At 42.4% G+C, this 20687-nt stretch overlaps 1 protein-coding gene across 2 annotated transcripts in view; it reads right to left on the bottom strand.

Moving 5' to 3' along the window:
• The window catches only part of LOC139411880 (C-terminal-binding protein 2-like), a 116367-nt gene that overhangs the window by 71848 nt on the left and 23832 nt on the right, over window positions 1–20687 (bottom strand). For both annotated transcript variants that reach the window (XM_071158683.1, XM_071158674.1), the window contains one exon: window positions 58–218. In XM_071158683.1, coding sequence (XP_071014784.1) covers window positions 58–115 — 58 coding nt within the window. In that variant the 5' untranslated portion in view covers window positions 116–218. The remainder of the gene's footprint in view (window positions 1–57; window positions 219–20687) is intronic.

Below are 20687 nucleotides of genomic sequence, written 5' to 3'. Positions count from 1 at the left end.
GAACCCTTTTGGAACCCTTTCTCTCCCTAAGTGTACAAAAATAGAAGTGTCTCTTACCTTCACAGATTCTGTCTAGTCGTTGGCGTTTCACTTTGTGTTTGTCGGGCAGAGCCATGTTGGCACTCCTCCTCTGTTCTCTTCTCCTCCTGTTGGCCAATCTTTAGGAAGCTAGCACTCTACCCAGTATCCCCCACGAGGCATGCCAACACACCACACACCTGTAAACACACAGACGAAAAAGAGAAGTGACACACACCAATCATCATCAGACCCATCCAAAAGACAATCTAACATGTAGACACTAAATGTGAACATCTGTCCTTTACAGAAGTCCATCACCGGGGCCAAGCTTCCTGCCATCCAGGACCTCTATACCAGGCGGTGTCGGAGGAAGGCCCTAAAAATTGTCATAGACTCCAGCCACCCTAGTCATAGACTGGTCTCTCTGCTACCGCACGGCAAGCGGTACCGGAGCGCCAAGTCTAGGTCCAGGAGGCTTCTAAACAGCTTCTACCCCCAAGCCATAAGACACCTGAACATCTAATCAAATGCCTACCCAGACAATTTGCATTGCCCCCCCTCCCCTCTTCTTTTACGCTGCTGATACTCTCTGTTATTATCTATGCATAGTCACTTCAATAACTCTAACTACATGTACATATCACCTCAATTACCTCGACTCACCGGTGTCCCCACACATTGACTCTGTACCGGTACCCCCTGTATATAACCTTGCTATTGTTATTTTACTGCTGCTCTTTAATTATTTGTACATTTAAAAAACAAACGTTTTAGGTATCTTTATTAAAACGGCATTGATGGTTAAGTGCTTGTAAGTAAGCATTTCACTCTTAAGTTGTATTCTGTTGTATTCGGTGCATGTGACAAATAACATTTGATTTGATTTTTTATTTGATTTAATGGAACAAGAAATGACAACACAGAGTTTTAAATAAAAAAGTTCAGATTTCCAGAGTTGCTTTTCATCTACTATGGCATTGTCACCTTCAAAAATCTTGATCACATTAAGGAACCAAGGGCTGAGGCAAATGTGGGACTATTCTCTTTATTGTAAAGGATAGTACCCCGCAAGGACACATGGTGACCAGTAGAGGGAGTGCTATCTCCGAGCACTGTGCAAAAATCTGACTGTCATGGCCAGACACCAAAAGCAAACAAACAAAAAAAACAGACACATGCAGATGAGCGGAACATCAATTGACTCTCATTGGTCAGAGATTTCCCTGTTCAGAGACTGATTCCCCTCTAAACCCTGAGGCTGAACACAGATACCCCACAGCACACACAAAGATACAGACATGCAAACATGTGCTCTCACCCCCATAGACATTTAGACTGGCAGCCCAATTCTTATCTTTTTTGCTATTTTGATGAATCATATCAGATCTTTTTATTTATTAGTTTTTACAGCTGATCTGATTGAGCAAAAGACCAATTAGTGAAAAAAAATTCCAGAATTGGGCTGACTGTCTAAACACAGCTAAAGACACACTACCGGTACTACTAAGGCAGCGTTTCCCAACCCTGGTTCTCCAGTACCCCCAACAGCACACACTTCTATTGTAACCCTGGACAAGCACACCAAGCCCTCAATGAGTTGAATGAGGTGTGTTTGTCCTTGGCTACAATGAAAATGTGTACTGTGGGGTACTTGAGGACCAGGGTTGGGAAACACTGCCCTAAGGCACATGTGTCAAACTCTGTTTGGACCCTAGGAAGAGTAGCTGCTTCCCCTAATAAATACAAATACAAATTCCACGGAGAGCCGAGTGTCTGCGGGTTTTGGCACAATCCTTGTACTCGACTGATGAATTAAAGTTCACTAATTAGTAAGGAACTCCCCTCACCTGGTTGTCTCTTAATTGAAAGGAAAAACCAAAAACCTGCAGACACTCAGCCCTCTGTGGAATGAGTTTGACACCCCTACCCTAAGGGTATCCTGTCACACTGGAATGTGGGTCAGTTACTCAGCAGACATGGGGACTGTCTCAGCAAAATATAGGCAGGAGGGGAGGAGGGGACCAAGTGAGAGGGAGAAAGATGTGCTGAACTTCACTTTGAAAAGCCATATTAAAAAGGAAGTAGAAAACAGGAGTAATGGGAAACTAGCAGCATCCGCTTGCCAGGTGTGTGACGTGTAAAGTTCATCTCTCTCTACAGTGATTAGGGTTGACATTTAAACCCTGTACACACACACACACACACACACACACACACACACACACACACACAACTCCAATATTTTCTCACTCCCACCACTTCACAGCCTTTCTCTTCCTTTTATCCTGATTACTGTCTCAGTAATCACTCCATCTCTTCATCTCTCCATCTCTTCATCTCGTCATCTTTCTAATCACCCAGCTCATCTCATTTACATCCAAAGCGTTGTCTTGGACTCATAATAACCAGTGGTGGAAAAAGTACCTAATTTTCATCCTTGAGTAAAAGGTTAAGTTAATTGAAAAGTGAAAGTCACCCAGTAAAATACTACTTGAGTAAAAGTCTAAAATGACTTGGTTTAAAATATACTTAAGTGTCAAAAGTAAATGTAATTGCTAAAATATACTTAAGTATCAAAAGTATAAATAATTTCTAATTCTTTATATTAAGCAAACGACACGGCACAATTATTATTTACAGATAGCCAGGGGCTCACTCCAACTCTCAGGCATAATCGGTATAATTTAGTGAGTCTGCCAGATCAGATGCAGTCGGGACGACCAGGGATTTTCTTTTGATGAGTGCGTGAATTGGACCCGTTTCCTATCCTGCTAAGCATTCAACATGTAATGAGTACTTTTGGGTGGCAGGGAAAATGTAAGGAGTAAAAAGTACATTATTTTCTTTGGAAATGTAGTGGAGTAAAAGTAAAAGTTGTCCAAAATATAAATAGTAAAGTAAAGTACAGAACCCTCAAAAATGACTTAAGTAGTACTTGAAAGTATTTTTACTTAAGTACTTTATACCACTGATAATAACCTTCAACCCTGTGTCCTAACTGATCAGTGGATTTCTATTGTGGTATTGTGTGTGTCATATCTGGGGTATCCCAGAGAAGCCATAGTGAAATATTAGCTTCTCTAATGCTGACAGGCCTGGCTGATGCGATCCACGTGACTCACAGCGAAGGGAGAGCTGTGACCACACTGGTCTGGAAAGGAGGGCGTTTGTTAATGCAATATTCGCTCAGCAATTGTGAGACTAGTTTCTCTCAAATGTTTGTCCTCGGGGGTTGAGACCTCTCAATGATTGGCAGCACTCGGGGGCTGTGTGTGGCTGAGCGTGTGGGTGTTTCAGAGAGAAAGACACAGGGGAGAGCCAACCAGTAAAAACAAAGCCCACTTCACAGCCCTCTTCATTGTCGACAACATCAAAGAGCCATTCCAGATTCTGAAGTAAGGAGGACTTGGAGAGTTAGATATTAGCCAGACTAGACGTGTCAAGACTTCCTGGCTTTCCTTACAAAAATACTTTGGCTAAAAAGGTTGAAATAGGAAAACAATTATGCTCTGTTCTTTGTCTCAGTGTCATCTAAAATCAAATCACCTTTTATTGGTCGCATACACATATTTAGCAGATGTTATTGCGGGTGTATTAAGACGAGAAATGTTGGAGTCTGGAGTATGTATAAATATATACAGTACCAGTCAAAAGTTTGGACACACCTACTCATTCAAGGGTTTTCCTTTATTTTTACTATTTTCTACATTGTAGAATAATAGAGAAGACATCAACACTATGAAATAACACATGGAATCATGGAATAACCAAAAAAGTGTTAAACACATCAAAATATATTTTAGATTCTTCAAAGTAGCCACCCTTTGCCATGATAATAGCTTTGCACACTCTTGGCATTCTCTTAACCAGTTTCATGAAGAATGCTTTTCCAACAGTCTTGAAAAGGTTCCCACATATACTCAGCACTTTTTGGCTGCTTGTCCTTCACTCTGCGGTCCAACTCATCCGAAACCATATCAACTGGGTTGATGTCGGGTGATTGTCATTTGATGCAGCACTCCATCACTCTCTTTCTTGGTCAAATAGCACTTACGCAGCCTGGATGTGTGTTTTGTTGAAAAACAAATTATAGTACACTAAGCGCAAACCAGGTGGGATGGCGTATCGCTGCAGAATGCTGTGGTAGCCATGCTGGTTAAGTGTGCCTTGAATTCTAAATAAATCACTGACAGTGTCACCAGCAACACACCCACACCATCACACCTCCTCCTCCATGCTTCACGGTAGGAACAACACATGCGGAGATCATCCGTTCACCTACTCTGCGTCTCACAAAGACTGATTCACGCAGTCTCCTCTGAACAGTTGATGTTACCTCTGCAGCAGAGGTGACTATGGGTCTTCCTTTCCTGTGGCGGTCCTCATGAGAGCCAGTTTCATCATAGCACTTGAAGGTTTTTGCAACTGCACTTGAAGAAACGATTTTCCGTATTGACTGACCTTCATGTCTTAAAGTAATGATGGACTGTTGTTTCTCTTTGCTTATATGAGCTGTTGTTCCCATAATATGAACTTGGTCTTTTACCAAATAGGGCTATCTTCTGTATACCACCCCTACCTTGTCACAACACAACTGATTGGCTCAAACACGTTAAGAAGGAAAGAAGTTCCAAAAAATTGACTTTTAACAAGGCACACCTGTTAATTGAAATGCATTTCGGGTGACTACCTCATGAAGCTGGTTGAGAGAATACCAGGAGTGTGCAAAGCTGAACAAACATACAGTGCCTTGCAAAAGTATTCGGCCCCCTTGAACTTTGCGACCTTTTGCCACATTTCAGGCTTCAAACATAAAGATATAAAACTGTATTTTTTTGTGAAGAATCAACAACAAGTGGGACACAATCATGAAGTGGAACGACATTTATTGGATATTTCAAACTTTTTTAACAAATCAAAAACTGAAAAATTGGGCGTGCAAAATTATTCAGCCCCTTTACTTTCAGTGCAGCAAACTCTCTCCAGGAGTTCAGTGAGGATCTCTGAATGATCCAATGTTGACCTAAATGACTAATGATGATAAATACAATCCACCTGTGTGTAATCACGTCTCCGTATAAATGCACCTGCACTGTGATAGTCTCAGAGGTCCGTTAAAAGCACAGAGAGCATCATGAAGAACAAGGAACACACCAGGCAGGTCCGAGATACTGTTGTGAAGAAGTTTAAAGCCGTATTTGGATACAAAAAGATTTCCCAAGCTTTAAACATCCCAAGGAGCACTGTGCAAGCGATAATATTGAAATGGAAGGAGTATCAGACCACTGCAAATCTACCAAGACCTGGCCGTCCCTCTAAACTTTCAGCTCATACAAGAATAAGACTGATCAGAGATGCAGCCAAGAGGCCCATGATCACTCTGGATGAACTGCAGAGATCTACAGCTGAGGTGGGAGACTCTGTAAATAGGACAACAATCAGTCGTATATTGCACAAATCTGGCCTTTATGGAAGAGTGGCAAGAAGAAAGCCATTTCTTAAAGATATCCATAAAAAGTGTTGTTTAAAGTTTGCCACAAGCCACCTGGGAGACACACCAAACATCTGGAAGAAGGTGCTCTGATGAGATGAAACCAAAATTGAACTTTTTGGCAACAATGCAAAACGTTATGTTTGGCGTAAAAGCAACACAGCTGAACACACCATCCCCACTGTCAAACATGGTGGTGGCAGCATCATGGTTTGGGCTTGCTTTTCTTCAGCAGGGACAGGGAAGATGGTTAAAATTGATGGGAAGATGGATGGAGCCAAATACAGGACCATTCTGTAAGAAAACCTGATGGAGTCTGCAAAAGACCTGAGACTGGGACAGAGATTTGTCTTCCAACAAGACAATGATCCAAAACATAAAGCAAAATCTACAATGGAATGGTTCAAAAATAAACATATCCAGGTGTTAGAATGGCCAAGTCAAAGTCCAGACCTGAATCCAATCGAGAATCTGTGGAAAGAACTGAAAACTGCTGTTCACAAATGCTCTCCATCCAACCTCACTGAGCTCAAACTGTTTTGCAAGGAGGAATGGGAAAAAATGTCAGTCTCTCGATGTGCAAAACTGATAGAGACATACCCCAAGCGACTTACAGCTGTAATCACAGCAAAAGGTGGTGCTACAAAGTATTAACTTAAGGGGGATGAATAATTTTGCACACCCAATTTTTCAGTTTTTGATTTGTTAAAAAGGTTTGAAATATCCAATAAATGTTGTTCCACTTCATGATTGTGTCCCACTTGTTGTTGATTCTTCACAAAAAAATACAGTTTTATATCTTTATGTTTGAAGCCTGAAATGTGGCAAAAGGTCGCAAAGTTCAAGGGGGCCGAATACTTTCGCAAGGCACTGTATGAACGCAACATGCAACAATTTCAACAATTTTACTGAGCTACAGCTCATATAAGGAAATGAGTCAATTGAAATCAATTAATTAGGCCCTAATCTATGGATTTCACACGACTGGGCAGGGGTGCAGCCGTGGGTGGGCCCACTCACTTGGGAGCCAGGCCCAGCCAATCAGAATATGATTTTACCCACAAAAGAGCTTTATTACAGAAGTAAAACTCAGTTTCATCAGCTGCCCGGGTGGCTGGTCTCAGAAGATCCCGCAGGTGAAGAAGCCAGATGTGGAGATCCTGGGCTGGCGTGGTTACACGTGGTCTGCAGTTGTGAGGTTGGTTGGACGTACTGCCAAATTCTCTAAAATAACATTTGAGGCGGCTTATGGTAGATAAATTAACATTAAATTATCTGGAAACAGCTCTGGTGGACATTCCTGCAGTCAGCATGCCAATTGTGTACAAAATTTGAGAGAAATAAGCTTTTCTGGGATTTTTTATTTCAGCTCATGAAACATGAGACCAACACTTTATATTTTTGTTCAGAGAGGCCAAAGGTATGGTCCTAGAGAGATGATAGATAGTGTCAGGTGACAGTGATGGTCATGAGCCTTCCCTGGGGTCACAGAGGAGGTGATGGCCAGGGACGTAGTGGAGCATTGACATATATAATACATGGGTGAAAGGTCATGAAACTATCTCTTTGATGGACACAATGTGAAAAGGCTGAAATGTCAACTCCGTTGAGAAGGTTGAAGGGTCAACATCAACAATGTTTGAGTGGAGAACTAACCAGGAGAGGGCCAGAGGAAACAGTCACTCAGAGGCCCTTATTGAATACACTGGTGAGCTGTAACTCTAAGTGGACTTATGGAACTAAACAATTACAGGGGCTTGTTCTGACAGAAATACACAGAGGTACAGGCTGGGAAAATAGTGTCGACCCCCCCCCCCCCCCCCCCCCACACACACACACACACAAATACAAACAAGTGTCCAAGCACACACACAGTCATACAGAAGTTTCCAAGCAAACACATACACAAAAACGCACATAGCCTCTGGGATTGTCCAAGTCCACTGCCAAGTGCTCAGCAACAATTTCCTGAGTGGGCTCACAGGAAGAGCTCTTTTAAAAGAGCTGAGAACCTGATTCAGGGAGAACACAGGTCTCTGGCCCAAAGAAAACACACACACACACACACACCCTCACACATTCATCACCACACCACTTTGGCTGTTTCTGCACTTTCAGCAATCCCTCTTCCCTCTTTTAAAGAACACCCTACTAACTACCTCTCACAGTACCCTCAATACAGTCAGCCAAGCACAACACAGTAGGGATAGAATAACAAGAATGAACTGCGAAATAAGACAATACACACACACACACACATCAGTGTCTGTTGGAGTTTCTACACTCTTAGAAAAAAGGGTGCTATCTAGAACCTAAAAGGCTTCTTCAGCTTCAGAGAACCGTTTGAAGAACCCTATTTGGTTCCCGGTAGAACCCATTGGGTTCCATTTTGAACCCTTTCCACAGTGGGTTCTACCTGGAACCCAAAAGGATTCTACCTGGAGCCAAAAAGGGTCCTCCTATGCCGAAGAACTCTTTTGCAACCTTTTTTTCTAAGAGTGTAGAGGTGCAGTGGTTTGTTACGGCACCTTCACCGTTAAACATCTGACCATGTCAGATCTCACACGTTGTGCCGGTCTGGCACAGGGGGCAGTTGTTTTAACCAGGGAGGTACTGAGCATGTGGATGTGTGGTCATGTAAAATCCACTAAAATCAACGCACACACACAGGGGATATTGACATATAAGTATAAAATGGATACCATGATATGAGGCTACAAAATGGATGGGGAGGTCATACGCACACCGTGTGTAGTATCACAGATGCGTCTTTGTGACCACTATAAGCAATTGAGCTGGCTTTTGATGACAGTGACACCACTGTAAAAGATCCACTTGTGATAAATCATGAGTAGGTAGGTCACCACAATTAATGGCGCAAAATGTATTCACTTTTATTCTCACATTTTTTCCCAGATGATGTGTTTAACAGGGAAATGCCAAATCTGGGAGAAACATTTCAATCTCTGAAGAGTGATATCAAGTTTTCTTCAAGCTACTACACACTAAAATCTCTCTCTCTCTCTATTTTCTTACCCACACTCCCTCTCGCTCTTTCTTTTTATGAGAGACGTAAGATGAAAGCCAGCTGCCCAATGTCAGGGGAGACCAGGCACAGAAAGAAGTCTTTGTGAATATCAAAAAAATTAGGTAGAGAAGGAAAGGAGAGGAAAAAAAAATGGTGAAAGCTAAACTACACAGGAGGCCGAGTCCGTGTGGGCGATATTACAGGCTCAACGTGACACCAGACCAGAGAGAGAGAGAGAGAGAGAGACAGAAAAAGAGGGGGGAGGGGTAGAAGGAGGGGAGGGTAGAATCTCGAGGGACTAGTTCTCCGTAGGAAATGTCTAGAATGTCGGTGAGTTTGGACTGTAAGTCAGTGAACACATCAGGAGGGATGAAGGATGAAATAAAACTACAAATATCATCCTGAACTACCAGGTGTACAGATGTAATATCCCCTTCAGATAGAGCTGTACTACTGAGAGACAGCAAGAATCCAATGACAAATGTGTTATACCTGTTTATTAATCTAGCAACACCGTGACTGCTAAGTAAATTATGAAGAAAAAAAAAATATTTGTTTGGCGACAAACTGATAAGAATGGCGCTGATTAAATGGTAGTTGCTATGAGACAGAGAAGGCAGGGAGTAGAGAAGGGGGATTCTGGCCTACCACTGTTCATTGTCCAGAGTGCTGCTTTCTTCTCCTGTAATCAGAGACAGAAAACAGAGCTTCCCAGGAGGCATCTGTCCGGTAGAATAACTTCATAGCGGAGCTCATGGAAACAACTGTTGTGTTTGCCAAGTGTGCCCACTCATAATTATGTTTATACTGTATGAGCATGACTGAAGTGAGGATCCAGCAACCCCAGCAACGAAACAAAGACAGACCCATTTCTGCCCTTTCAGAAGTATCCTTACTATATGCTACGGCATTAACAGTTGAGAGAACAGTTTAAACTTGATATATCAGCCTAGTTGGTGGTGAGTGATATTCCTGAAATTGCAGGATGGCAGAAAAATAAAAAAGAGAAAAGAGAGAATAGAAAAGGCAGTAAGGAGGTTTCTATCTGGTCTCATTAAATGGAGGTGGTTCAGGCTCCGAGGGCCACGTAAAGCTGTCATTCAGACCAGTGATTTAAACCTCTCTCCCGCCTCCAATCCCAACCACTATATGCTTCCAATTACTGCTCTCCTTCTCCGCTGCTCTCTTCATCATCCTCAATCTCTCTCATTCTCCTTGTCCTGTCTGCATTTGGCCACATCACTCCTTTAATTTCCTCTTTGCACCCCTGCATCCCTTTTGCATTTGTCCCTCTCTCTCCCCCCTTTTCTTTCCTCCATCTTTCAACCCCTTTCTTTCTTTCTTTCTTTCTTTCTTTTTGACAAAGTGCTCTGTCCATCTCTCGTCCTCCCTGTCTCCTCCTCTCGCGATTCTAAATGTAATGGGACTGCAGCATACAAACTGCTGACTCGGGCTAATGCGCAATTTTCTAATAATGCCTGTTCGTTTTAAGTCACACAGGAAATGCATAATGGTGGCATTATTTTGTGCAGCCTGTTAGGTCACTAAATCACTGACGCCTGTTTTTCCTCAGTGCAGTTTTTACGACTAATAAAACTAAAATAAACTGTTCCATGACCACTCTCCTGAGAAAAATGACATTTCCACATGCCTTTTTAGCCAATGCAGAGTGAGTATGTTAACTAAATGTATTCACAGTTTGGTGCTATTCAGAAACCTGACAGATGGACGCTGCATAGCATTACACCTTGAACTGCTAGTAAAAGTCCTGCACACAGATCTCAACCATACTGTAATCACGGCTGTGTAACTAACATGCAATGTATGTACTAAGATTGAGGTGGAGCTGATTAAAAAGTACACACACACACAGACACACACCAAACTAGATGACAGTTGAGAAGCTGTGCTGTCGATCATGACTTTATTACAGTTATAAAACCTTCCTGGGTTATTTTCTTCTAGAGCATTTTCCTCACTTAGAACCAATTTCTTCTACCTGCACAGTGCACACTGTCCTGCTCATAGGAGCATCATGAGGTTCAGTCTACAGCCCAGCACATGAATGGTGGCTAACAGTGCCTGGTTAAACCCTGAGCAGAGGAGATATTCAAGCCCACATCTCTTAAAAGTCACCAGGGGATAGGAGGACAAGGGAAATTCTTTAAAGCTTTAGTATAAAGGCAGTCGACTTGACCCAAGGGGTCGTCCGCTTAGGCTAAATGAAAGGGCAGAGGAGAGAACTGTGCACCACCAACCTAGATGAATACCAACCAACCAGCCATGGCCATGACGAATCTCCACACTCTGACTTCCTGTTTCCTTTGTGTGAAATAATTCTGCCAGGTTCAGCTGGGCTGTGAGAATGGCAGCTGATGCACAGACACAAACATGCAGACAGACAGACATCCCGGGCTGGGGTCTGGGGATAAGGTTGGTATAGCTCCAGGGAGGTAGGGGTGGGGGAGTCTGAGAAAAACAGCCCAGCAGAGAGATGCTAAGGCTGGGGAGGGTAACACTGAGAGGAGGGTGGTGCTGGTGCTGATGGAGGAAATCAGTGTACCATGAGGCTGAATCATTTGTATCCACTTACAGTTTGCCCAGCGCTGTTTTGTTGCAGCCTGAAAAGGGCTTGATTCAGTGTCTAAAGGCTTTGTTTCAGCTGCACCTGTAGTTGAGTGCTCCTATTTATCTATTTCCTGGCATAGTAGTGTGTGTGTGTGTGTGTGTGTGTGTGTCTTTCTCTTTTTGCTGGCCAGTCGGCAGAGTACACGCCCTCTCTCCAATAGTGTGTATTTGCGCGCCGGTGCGTTCCTGTGTGTGTGTTCATGCATATGTGTGTAGCAGAAAGGAGGTGTGTATTGTGGTGGAGAGTGTCAGGGCACAGTGCCCTCTCAGTGTGAGCGGATTAATGAACCGCCGTGTAGCAGGCAGGTTAATTACACTGGAATGCTTCCCTGACCAGCGACAGAGGCTGAACACAACAGATACCACATAGAATGCCACATAGAATGCCTGGGAAAGACAAGGTGACCTTTAACCACAGACAGACTGAGATGAACAGCAACAGAGATAAAGTTGGAGTGAAACAGAGAAAGAGCAGACAAGGACACAGGCTTGGAAAAGTGTGAAGTGAGTGAGAAATAGAATGTCTGACAAAGTTGACAAAGGTGAAAGACAAAGAGAGGATAAGAAAAATGCATGATGAATTGAGATAAGAGTGGTATTTCTGTAGTCTCCATTTCAAACTAAATCTGCTGAATTGTTTATCTTCCTTTGTCCTTATCAAATGATCCAGGAAAGTGACTCTGGTTCATACGTCCTGATAATACTCCTAAAACAACAACACTATAGAAATACTTTCCCCAGTCTGAAGAAAGTGTTTGTGACTAGGATTAACGACCTAGCTAAAGACACTAACAACCTTGTGCTTCTAAGCTAATGACTGACAATTTGATTGGCATTATAGGTCATGTTACAATTAGGACTGGGCGATATATCGAATTCATTTGAATGTATGTTTTAGCACGATGTTCCGAATGCCTGTATTGCAATTTTTTTTTTTTTGTGTGTGTGTGTGTGGGGGGGGGGGGGGGGGGTTGATGTTGTTTTTATGAGCGTTGTCTTTTTGGTCTTGTCTCCTTCGCTCCTTCTGTGCTGTGTGCACTGTGCACCTTCCCACTCGCACAGACACAAAGCTACTCCCCCTGCCACTGACAACAACAAAGACGAAATATCACTTCGTCCTCTCTGACAAGAAGCAGTTTCAACTAGGCTTGGGCAGTATCCAAATTGTCATACCTTCATACCGACCTTGTGCCATACTGGGATATTCTGTATATTGGGCGCAGCGGTCTAAGGCACTGCATCTCAGTGCAAGAGGCGTCACTATAGTACCTGGTTTGAGTCCAGGCTGTATCACATCCGGCTATGGGGAGTCCCATAGGGCGCTGCACAATTGGCCCAGTGTCGTCGGAGTAGGCCGTCATTGCAAATGAGAACTGACTTGCCTAGTTAAATAAAGGTTAAATAATTTTTTTTTTTACACTAAACACAAGGGGTGCTGTTTTCAAACCCCACAACTCTGTAATCAGAAGTACATGCTAACAAGTACATGTAAAATCCCATAGAGAATGCTAACTAAATGCTAAAGTGTGCATTTTGTACCATTTCAGACCTAAACTATACAAGTAACTCAAAAATGCTACTCACAGTAAAAAAAAAAGTTATTTACCTTTATTTAACCAGGAAAAGCCCACTGAAACATTGAGACCCAAAGTCTCTATTTCAAGGGAGACCTGGCCAAGAAGGCAGCAACTATCAATACATTACAGATTTAAAACATACAACAATACAACAACATGATCCAGCCTAAAAAAAGCATTTACACTCCTCTGTACCAGAGTCTCTCATCAAAATGTTAAATTCATTCAGTGGCACTAACTCATCTACAGTAGATGAAGCATGGATTGTAGACTATTCCATGCCTCTGGTGCACAAGACGAGAAGCCAGTCTTGCCTAATACTGTAAATGTCCTGGGGAATTTAAGTAGCAACCAGCTAGCAGATTGGGTATGGTAACTACTGGTTACCACCTGCTGGTTGCCATCTGTTGCTGACAAGTGTACAAAATCAAGCACACAGCCATGCAATCTCCATAGACAAACACTGGCAGTAGAATGGCCTTACTGAAGAGCTCAGCGACTTTCAATGTGGCACCGTCATAGGATGCCACCTTTCCAACAAGTCAGTTTGTCAAATGTATGCCCTGCTAGAGCTGCCCAAGTCAACTGTAAGTTGCTGTTATTGTGAAGTGGAAACGTCTAGGAGCAACAACGGCTCAAACGTGAAGTGGTAGGCTACACATGCCTGCAGAACTGGACCGGCGAGTGCCGAAGCGCATAAAAATTGTCTGTCCGAGCCTCCCGAGTGGTGCAGCGGTCTAAGGCACTGCGTCGCAGTGGTAGAAGTGTCAGTACAGACCCGGGTTCAATCCCAGGCTTTGTCGCAGCCGGCTGCAAACGTGAGATCCATGAGGCGGCGCACAATTGGCCAAGCGTCGTCCGGGTTTGGCCGGCCGGGATGTCCTTGTACCATCACGCTCTAGCGACTCGTGGCGGCCCGGGCGCATGCACACTGATTTCGGTCGCAGTTGTACAGTGTTTCCTCCGACACATTGGTGCGGCTGGCTTCCGGGTTAAGCAAGCAGTGCGTCAATAAGCAGTGCAGCTTGGCAGGGTCGTGTTTCTGAGGACGCATGGCTTTCGAACTTCACCTGTCCCAAGTCCGTACAGGAGTTGCAGCAATGGGACAAGACTGTAACTACCAATTGGATATCACGAAAAAGGGGTAAAAAATATATGTATTTTTTAATTGTCTGTCCTTGGCTGCAATACTCACTACTGAGTTCCAAACTGCCTGTGGAAGCAACGTCAGCACAATAACTGTTGGTCGGGAGCTTCATTAAATGGGTTTCCATGGCCGAGCAGCTGCACACAAGCATAAGATTCCCATGCTCAATGCCAAGCTGTCAACATACTTTTGGTCATGTAGTGTAGCTTACTACCTACTAAATTAACAAACAAAATGCACAACCGCAGAGTATTTAACACATTTTTAGACAGTTAACTTAATAGTTATAAGATATCTAGCTGGCAAACATTTAGTTGTAAATTCCATACTGTAATTAGATCCCCTGGCGCATGCTGCACAACAGTGAGTGACTAACAAGGCTCCGTCCGTTCTCTCGTCATTGTGTGCTTGTAAAACCCCACGTGACACATGACTGGGGACGACAGTAATGTGACAAGTTAAATGAAGAATGTAATGTTCTTCATCTCCTAACGTATTGCACAAGTTAACTGCAGGTACTTACTTAAAAAGTAGCTACAAACAGTCATATTTAGAAAAATATATATAAAACAATTGTTTTAACGGTATTGGCGGTATTGAAAAACGATACGTGGCTTTTTCCAACTACGGTATATATATACGGTATACCGCCCAAGCCTAGTTTCAACTTGCTATTTGTATTTGACGTTTGGTCCAATAGAATTGGTCGATTCCCTTTCTAACGATACCTTTTTCATGTCTCAACTCCCAAAGTGTAGAACAGAGCAGACCCTACTAAAACGAGAGTATCAAAGAACATGATTGTGGAAAAGTTATGCTCAGTTTCTGTGTTACCATGTACCGCAACAGCATTTAAGCCACATACTGCTATGTGCTAGCTGTTAGTATGTGTTTTATAAATGTGCAATGAGCATAAAAAGACACATTTATGTAGGGGATTGGCAACTCGTTCTCATTCTGAGAAATAAGCATCTTCATATCCAGGTGGGCCACTTGATTTCTACATCTAACAAAGTGAACAGGCCGTGTTGTTCAAACAGGTGGAAACAGGCAGGAGGGTGTGTTCATAACAGTTCAACTGTTCTACCTGGTTAGCAAGCAAATAGATCCAGGATGGCTAGACTTTACATATAAAGATTAGCTTGCTACTCACTAGCAAGTGGGCTTCTGCATGAGAGATTGTTTATGAGACCTGTGTTAATGTTCTATAATGCCTGTTACCAGAAGTTGGACATTATTACTGTATGTGCATGGGTCTGGTTAAATTTGAAACATAGACGGACTTTGAAGCCAGATCAATAATTATTGCAAAAAAAAAACAGTTTAAACTATTTTTATGAAATAATTTAATTATTAGTGGGTCTTATGGTTGTGGAAGGCTTCAATTTAGCCTAAGTATACTTTTACAAGCCCTGTATTCATTAGATTATTCCTGATTGTTTGAAATGCGGTGTGTTGACCTTTAATTGCGCAAAAAAAACAGTATATCGTAAAATGCCCATAAGTTTGAAAGAAATTACGATAGGATTTTTAGGCCATATTGTCCAGCCCTAGTTAAAAAAGGTGTGGGCATACCTTAATATACAGTATGCTTTGTCAGCAGATTCCTGCACACAGCCACAGAGCATGGCTATCACGGATACTAATGGACTCCTCTGTCTAACATCATCCTATAGTTAATGGAGTTCACTTTAACTCTATTGAGCTACACAGTACTGTACTGTAGGGCTATATTTTGTAATTGTGGAGACTGGAGAGTTAACTTCAGAACAACCTACAGTCGTGGCCAAAAGTTTTAAGAATGACACAAATATTAATTTCCACAAAGTTTGCTGCTTCAGTGTCTTTAGATATTTTTGTCAGATGTTACTATGGAATACTGAAGTATAATTACAAGCCCTTCATAAGTGTCAAGACCTCTGCAATCCGCCCCGGGATGCTGTCAATTAACTTCTGGGCCACATCCTGACTTATGGCAGCCCATTCTTGTTTGTCAGAATTTGTGGGGTTTTGTTTGTCCACCAGCCTCTTGAGGATTGACCACAAGTTCTCAATGGGATTAAGGTCTGGGGAGTTTCCTGGCCATGGACCCAATGGTTTGTACCCCGAGCCACTTAGTTATCACTTTTTCCTTATGGCAAGGTGCTCCATCATGCTGGAAAAGGCATTGCTCGTCACCAAACTGTTCCTGGATGGTTGGAAGAAGTTGCTCTCGGAGGATGTGTTGGTACCATTCTTTATTCATGGCTGTGTTCTTAGGCAAAATTGTGAGTGAGCCCACTCCCTTGGCTGAGAAGCAACCCCACACATGAATGGTCTCGGGATGCTTTACTGTTGGCATGACACAGGACTGATGGTAGCGCTCACCTTGTCTTTTCTGGACAAGCTTTTTTCCAGATGTCCTAAACAATCGGAAAGGGGATTCATCAGAGAAAATGACTTTAGCCCAGTCCTCAGCAGTCCAATCCCTGTACCTTTTGCAGAATATCAGTCTGTCCTTGATGTTTTTCCTGGAGAGAAGTGGCTTCTATGCTGCCCTTCTTGACACCAGGCCATCCTCCAAAAGTCTTCGCCTCACTGTGCGTGCAGATGCATTCACACCTGCCTGCTGCCATTCCCGAGCAAGCTCTGTACTGGTGGTGCCCCGATCCCGCAGCTGAATCAACTTTAGGAGACGGTCCTGGCGCTTGCTGGACTTTCTTGGGCACCCTGAAGCCTTCTTCACAACAATTGAACCCCTCTCCTTGAAGTTCTTGATGATCCGATAAATGGTTGATTTAGGTGCAATCTTACTGGCAGCAATATCCTTGCCTGTGAAGCCCTTTTTGTGCAAAGCAATGATGACGGCACGTGTTTCCTTGCACGTAACCATGGTTGACAGAGGAAGAACAATGATTCCAAGCAGCACCCTCCTTTTGAAGCTTCCTGTCTGTTATTCAAACCCAATCAGCATGACAGAGTGATCTCCAGCCTTGTCAACATTCGCACCTCTGTTAACGAAATAATCACTGACATGTCAGCTGGTCCTTTTGTGGCAGGGCTGAAATGCAGTGGAAATGTTTTTTTGGGATTCAGTTAATTTGCATGGCAAAGAGGCACTTTGCAATTAATTGCAATTCATCTGATCACTCTTCATAACATTCTGGAGTATGTGCAAATTGCCATCATACAAACTGAGGCAGCAGACTTTGTGAAAATTAAGATTTATCTCCCACTTTACTCCATGTCATTCTCAAAACTTTTGGCCACGACTGTACACTACCATTCAAAAGTTTGGGGTCACTTAGAAATGTCCTTGTTTTTCATGAAAACATACATGAAATGAGTTGCAAAACGAATAGTAAATATAAAAAAGTGGTTGACAAAGTTATAAATAATGATTTTTAAATTTAAATAACTGTGTCCTTCAAACTTTGCTTTCGTCAAAGAATCCTCCATTTGCAGCAATTAACAGTCTTGCAGACATTTAGCATTCTAGTTGTCAATTTGTTGAGGTAATCTGAAGAGATTTCACCCTATGCTTCCTGAAGTACCTCCCACAAGTTGGATTGGCTTGATGGGCACTTCTTACGTACCATACAGTCAAGCTGCTCCCACAACAGCTCAATAGGGTTGAGTTCCGGTGACTGTGCTGGCCACTCCATTATAGACAGAATACCACCTGACTGCTTCTTCCCTAAATAGTTATTGCATAGTTAGGAGCTGTGCTTTGGGTCATTGTCCTGTTGTTGGAGGAAATTGGCTCAAATTAAGCGCCGTCCACAGGGTATGGCATGGCGTTGCAAAATGGAGTGATAGCCCTCCTTCTTCAAGATCCCTTTTATTCTGTACAAATCTCCCACTTTACCAGCACCAAAGCACCCCCAGACCATCACATTGCCTCCACCATGCTTGACAGATGGCGTCAAGCACTCCTCCAGCATCTTTTCATTTTTTCTGCATCTCACGAATGTTCTTCGTGTTCCGAACACCTCAAACTTAGATTCGTCTGTCCATAACACTTTTTTCCAATCTTCCTCAGTCCAGTGTCTGTGTTCTTTTGCCCATCTTAATCTTTTCTTTTTATTGGCCAGTCTGAGATATGGCTTTTTCTTTGCAACTCTGCCTACAAGGCCAGCATCCCGGAGTCACCTCTTCACTGTTGACGTTGAGACTGGTGTTTTGCGGGTACTATTTAATGAAGCTGCCAGTTGAGGATTTGTTAGGTGTCTGTTTCTCAAACTAGACACTCTAATGTACTTGTCCTTTTGCTCAGTTGTGCACCGGGGCCTCCCACTCCTCATTCTATTCTGGTTAGAGGCAGTTTGCGCTGTTCTGTGAAGGGAGTAGTACACAGTGTTGTACGAGATCTTCAGTTTCTTGGCAATTTCTCATATGGAATTGCCTTCATTTCTCAGAACAAGAATAGACTGACGAGTTTCAAAAGAAAGTTCTTTGTTTCTGGCCATTTTGAGCCTGTAATCAAACCCACAAATGCTGAGGCTCCAGATACTCAACTAGTCTAAAGAAGGACCGTTTTATTGTTTCTTTAATTAGCACAACAGTTTTCAGCTGTGCTAACAAAATTGCAAAAAGGGTTTTCTAATAATCAATTAGCCTTTCAAAATAATAAACTTAGATTAGCTAACACAACATGCCATTGGAACACAGGAGTGATGGTTGCTGATAATGGGTCTCTGTACACCTATGTGGATATTCCATTAACAATCAGCCCGTTTCCAGCTACAATAGTCATTTACAACATTAACAATGTCTACACTGTATTTCTGATCAATTTGATATTATTTTAATGGACAAAAAATGTGCTTTTCTTTAAAAAACAAGGACATTTGTAAGTGACCCCAAACTTTTGAACGGTAGTGTATATTGTCATAGAAATTACAGCAAAATCTGTTTTCCTAAAATGTGGACAAATCGACACACTTCATAAAAAATAACTGGTAGGAAAAAATGACAGCATACCAGCAACCACCTTACCTTACTTTTGGCACTGTAAAAAAAAGAACTCTTAAGATATATTTTGGTATACTGATCCCTAATATTTCAAATAGAAAGTCTTAGATATGCCAAGATGGCTGAGTAGGAGGTACTAGAGGAGGATGAGTCTGTGGGGCCTTGGATCCTTGTTATGCTAGCTCAGAAAAATATAGAGGAGTAATTCCCTACACTTTTGTTCCGGATCATAAATCAAACATCTCCATATGAGGGAAATCAAACATCGCCATATGAACAAGCAGACAAGTTAAAAGTCAACCATCCCACTGTGCTTTCCAAAGCTAAATATCAAAGGATTACCCTGTAGGCATGCCAAATACTCCTCCTATCCATATTCATGCTGGAAACGGGGCAATAAGACCCATCCATACTGTTACATACACCACTCTGGCAGCACTTCTGTCACTTTGTTGACAAGGAGATCATCTATGCTTTGTTTTGCTAGTGGCAGTTTCCCAGTCTTTCATTCTTCCCTACAAAAAGTAATACATATATAACTAGTGTTCTGTAAAGATGTTTGGCAGACAGACAGTCTACGCAGTGTGCACTGATGCTTGCTCTCTGTCAGCGATACACTGATGTTCACATAGTAGGAAATAAGAGTATTTGACCCAATAGCGGTTAGTAGTCGATGGCCTCTGGACTTTTGCCAGATTGCCTCGATGGACTCGTGCCAAGATTGAGTGTATACAAAGTAGTCGAGGCAGTTAAGACTGAATAAATACAGTCATTAGTCCCTGAGGTTAAGATAACAGTATCTGGGTATCAATGTCAGCATCTATATTACTGTCAGCATCTGGTTTTGTGTAGGATTTCTCAGTTGCATCTTTCAGGGTATTTTTCTGGTAATAATATAAGTAATGGGGATATAAGTAATGGGGAGTTTCTCAATGAAGTATTGCACAACCAGGTCAAAGTCCACAAATTCTGGGCTCTGGTTTCCCTAGGCGTTACCCCATCTAGGCCATTAAACAGCCAGAGACTGGTGTTTCACTACAGGGCTGCCCTCCAAAAACTTCAGGGGCCTCCTCGTTGTCTCGTTGTGCCACACAGCAACAGCAGACTAGTAAAACCAGCTGTAAAACTTTACATACGACATAACTGTTAAGTTAATATACTATAGGGGAGCCAGCAGACCTGATGTCCATGATTTTTAAGAGCACTCCAACATATTGAAATCTAAATTATAAGATTAAAAAACACTGTATTTTTCCTTCAAAATGAATCATTTTATCAGAATGCACATTCACAAAAAATGTATTTGCATTTAAATATGCAGGAGCTGTTCTCATTTCACAATACAATGTATATCATGCTGCTAAGAGATCTGGAGTTGTCATAACCAGCTTTTTCTTCAAAGACCTTTTCAAACGACAGGTCCTTCGGACAACTACTCCAAGAACGAGAAGGATTATCATGCATATTCAGAGAGTTCAACTGCTCTGGTTTTACAATTGGCAGCACAGAAAAGAGTGAAGTGTCAGGTAAATGAAAACAGGATATTTGCAGTCAGCATTTTGCTTATCTGACAAGATAGATTGTTATTCATTTACAATTGTTCGTGTACTAAATTACACAATTGTAGAGACTAAAAACACAATGAAAGGTTGTATATAAAGAATGCATGTAATCACTTTGCACTAGCCTTGGCATGACTGGTCAGCTATGTTGATACAATGATGCTACCACTTGCAGACAGCATTCCCTGAAACAGTGGACCAAAACATCTTTCCAACCTCTTTGGGAGAGAAATGCCAAACATTTGAATTCCCACAATTAGTGCTGTATCCAAGCATGACT

Source organism: Oncorhynchus clarkii, chromosome 1 (genome assembly GCF_045791955.1).
Source record: "Oncorhynchus clarkii lewisi isolate Uvic-CL-2024 chromosome 1, UVic_Ocla_1.0, whole genome shotgun sequence".
NCBI classification, from domain to species: Eukaryota; Metazoa; Chordata; class Actinopteri; order Salmoniformes; family Salmonidae; genus Oncorhynchus; species Oncorhynchus clarkii.
The sequence above is the reverse complement of the archived record's forward strand: the minus strand, read 5'-3'. Positions and strand labels throughout refer to the sequence as shown.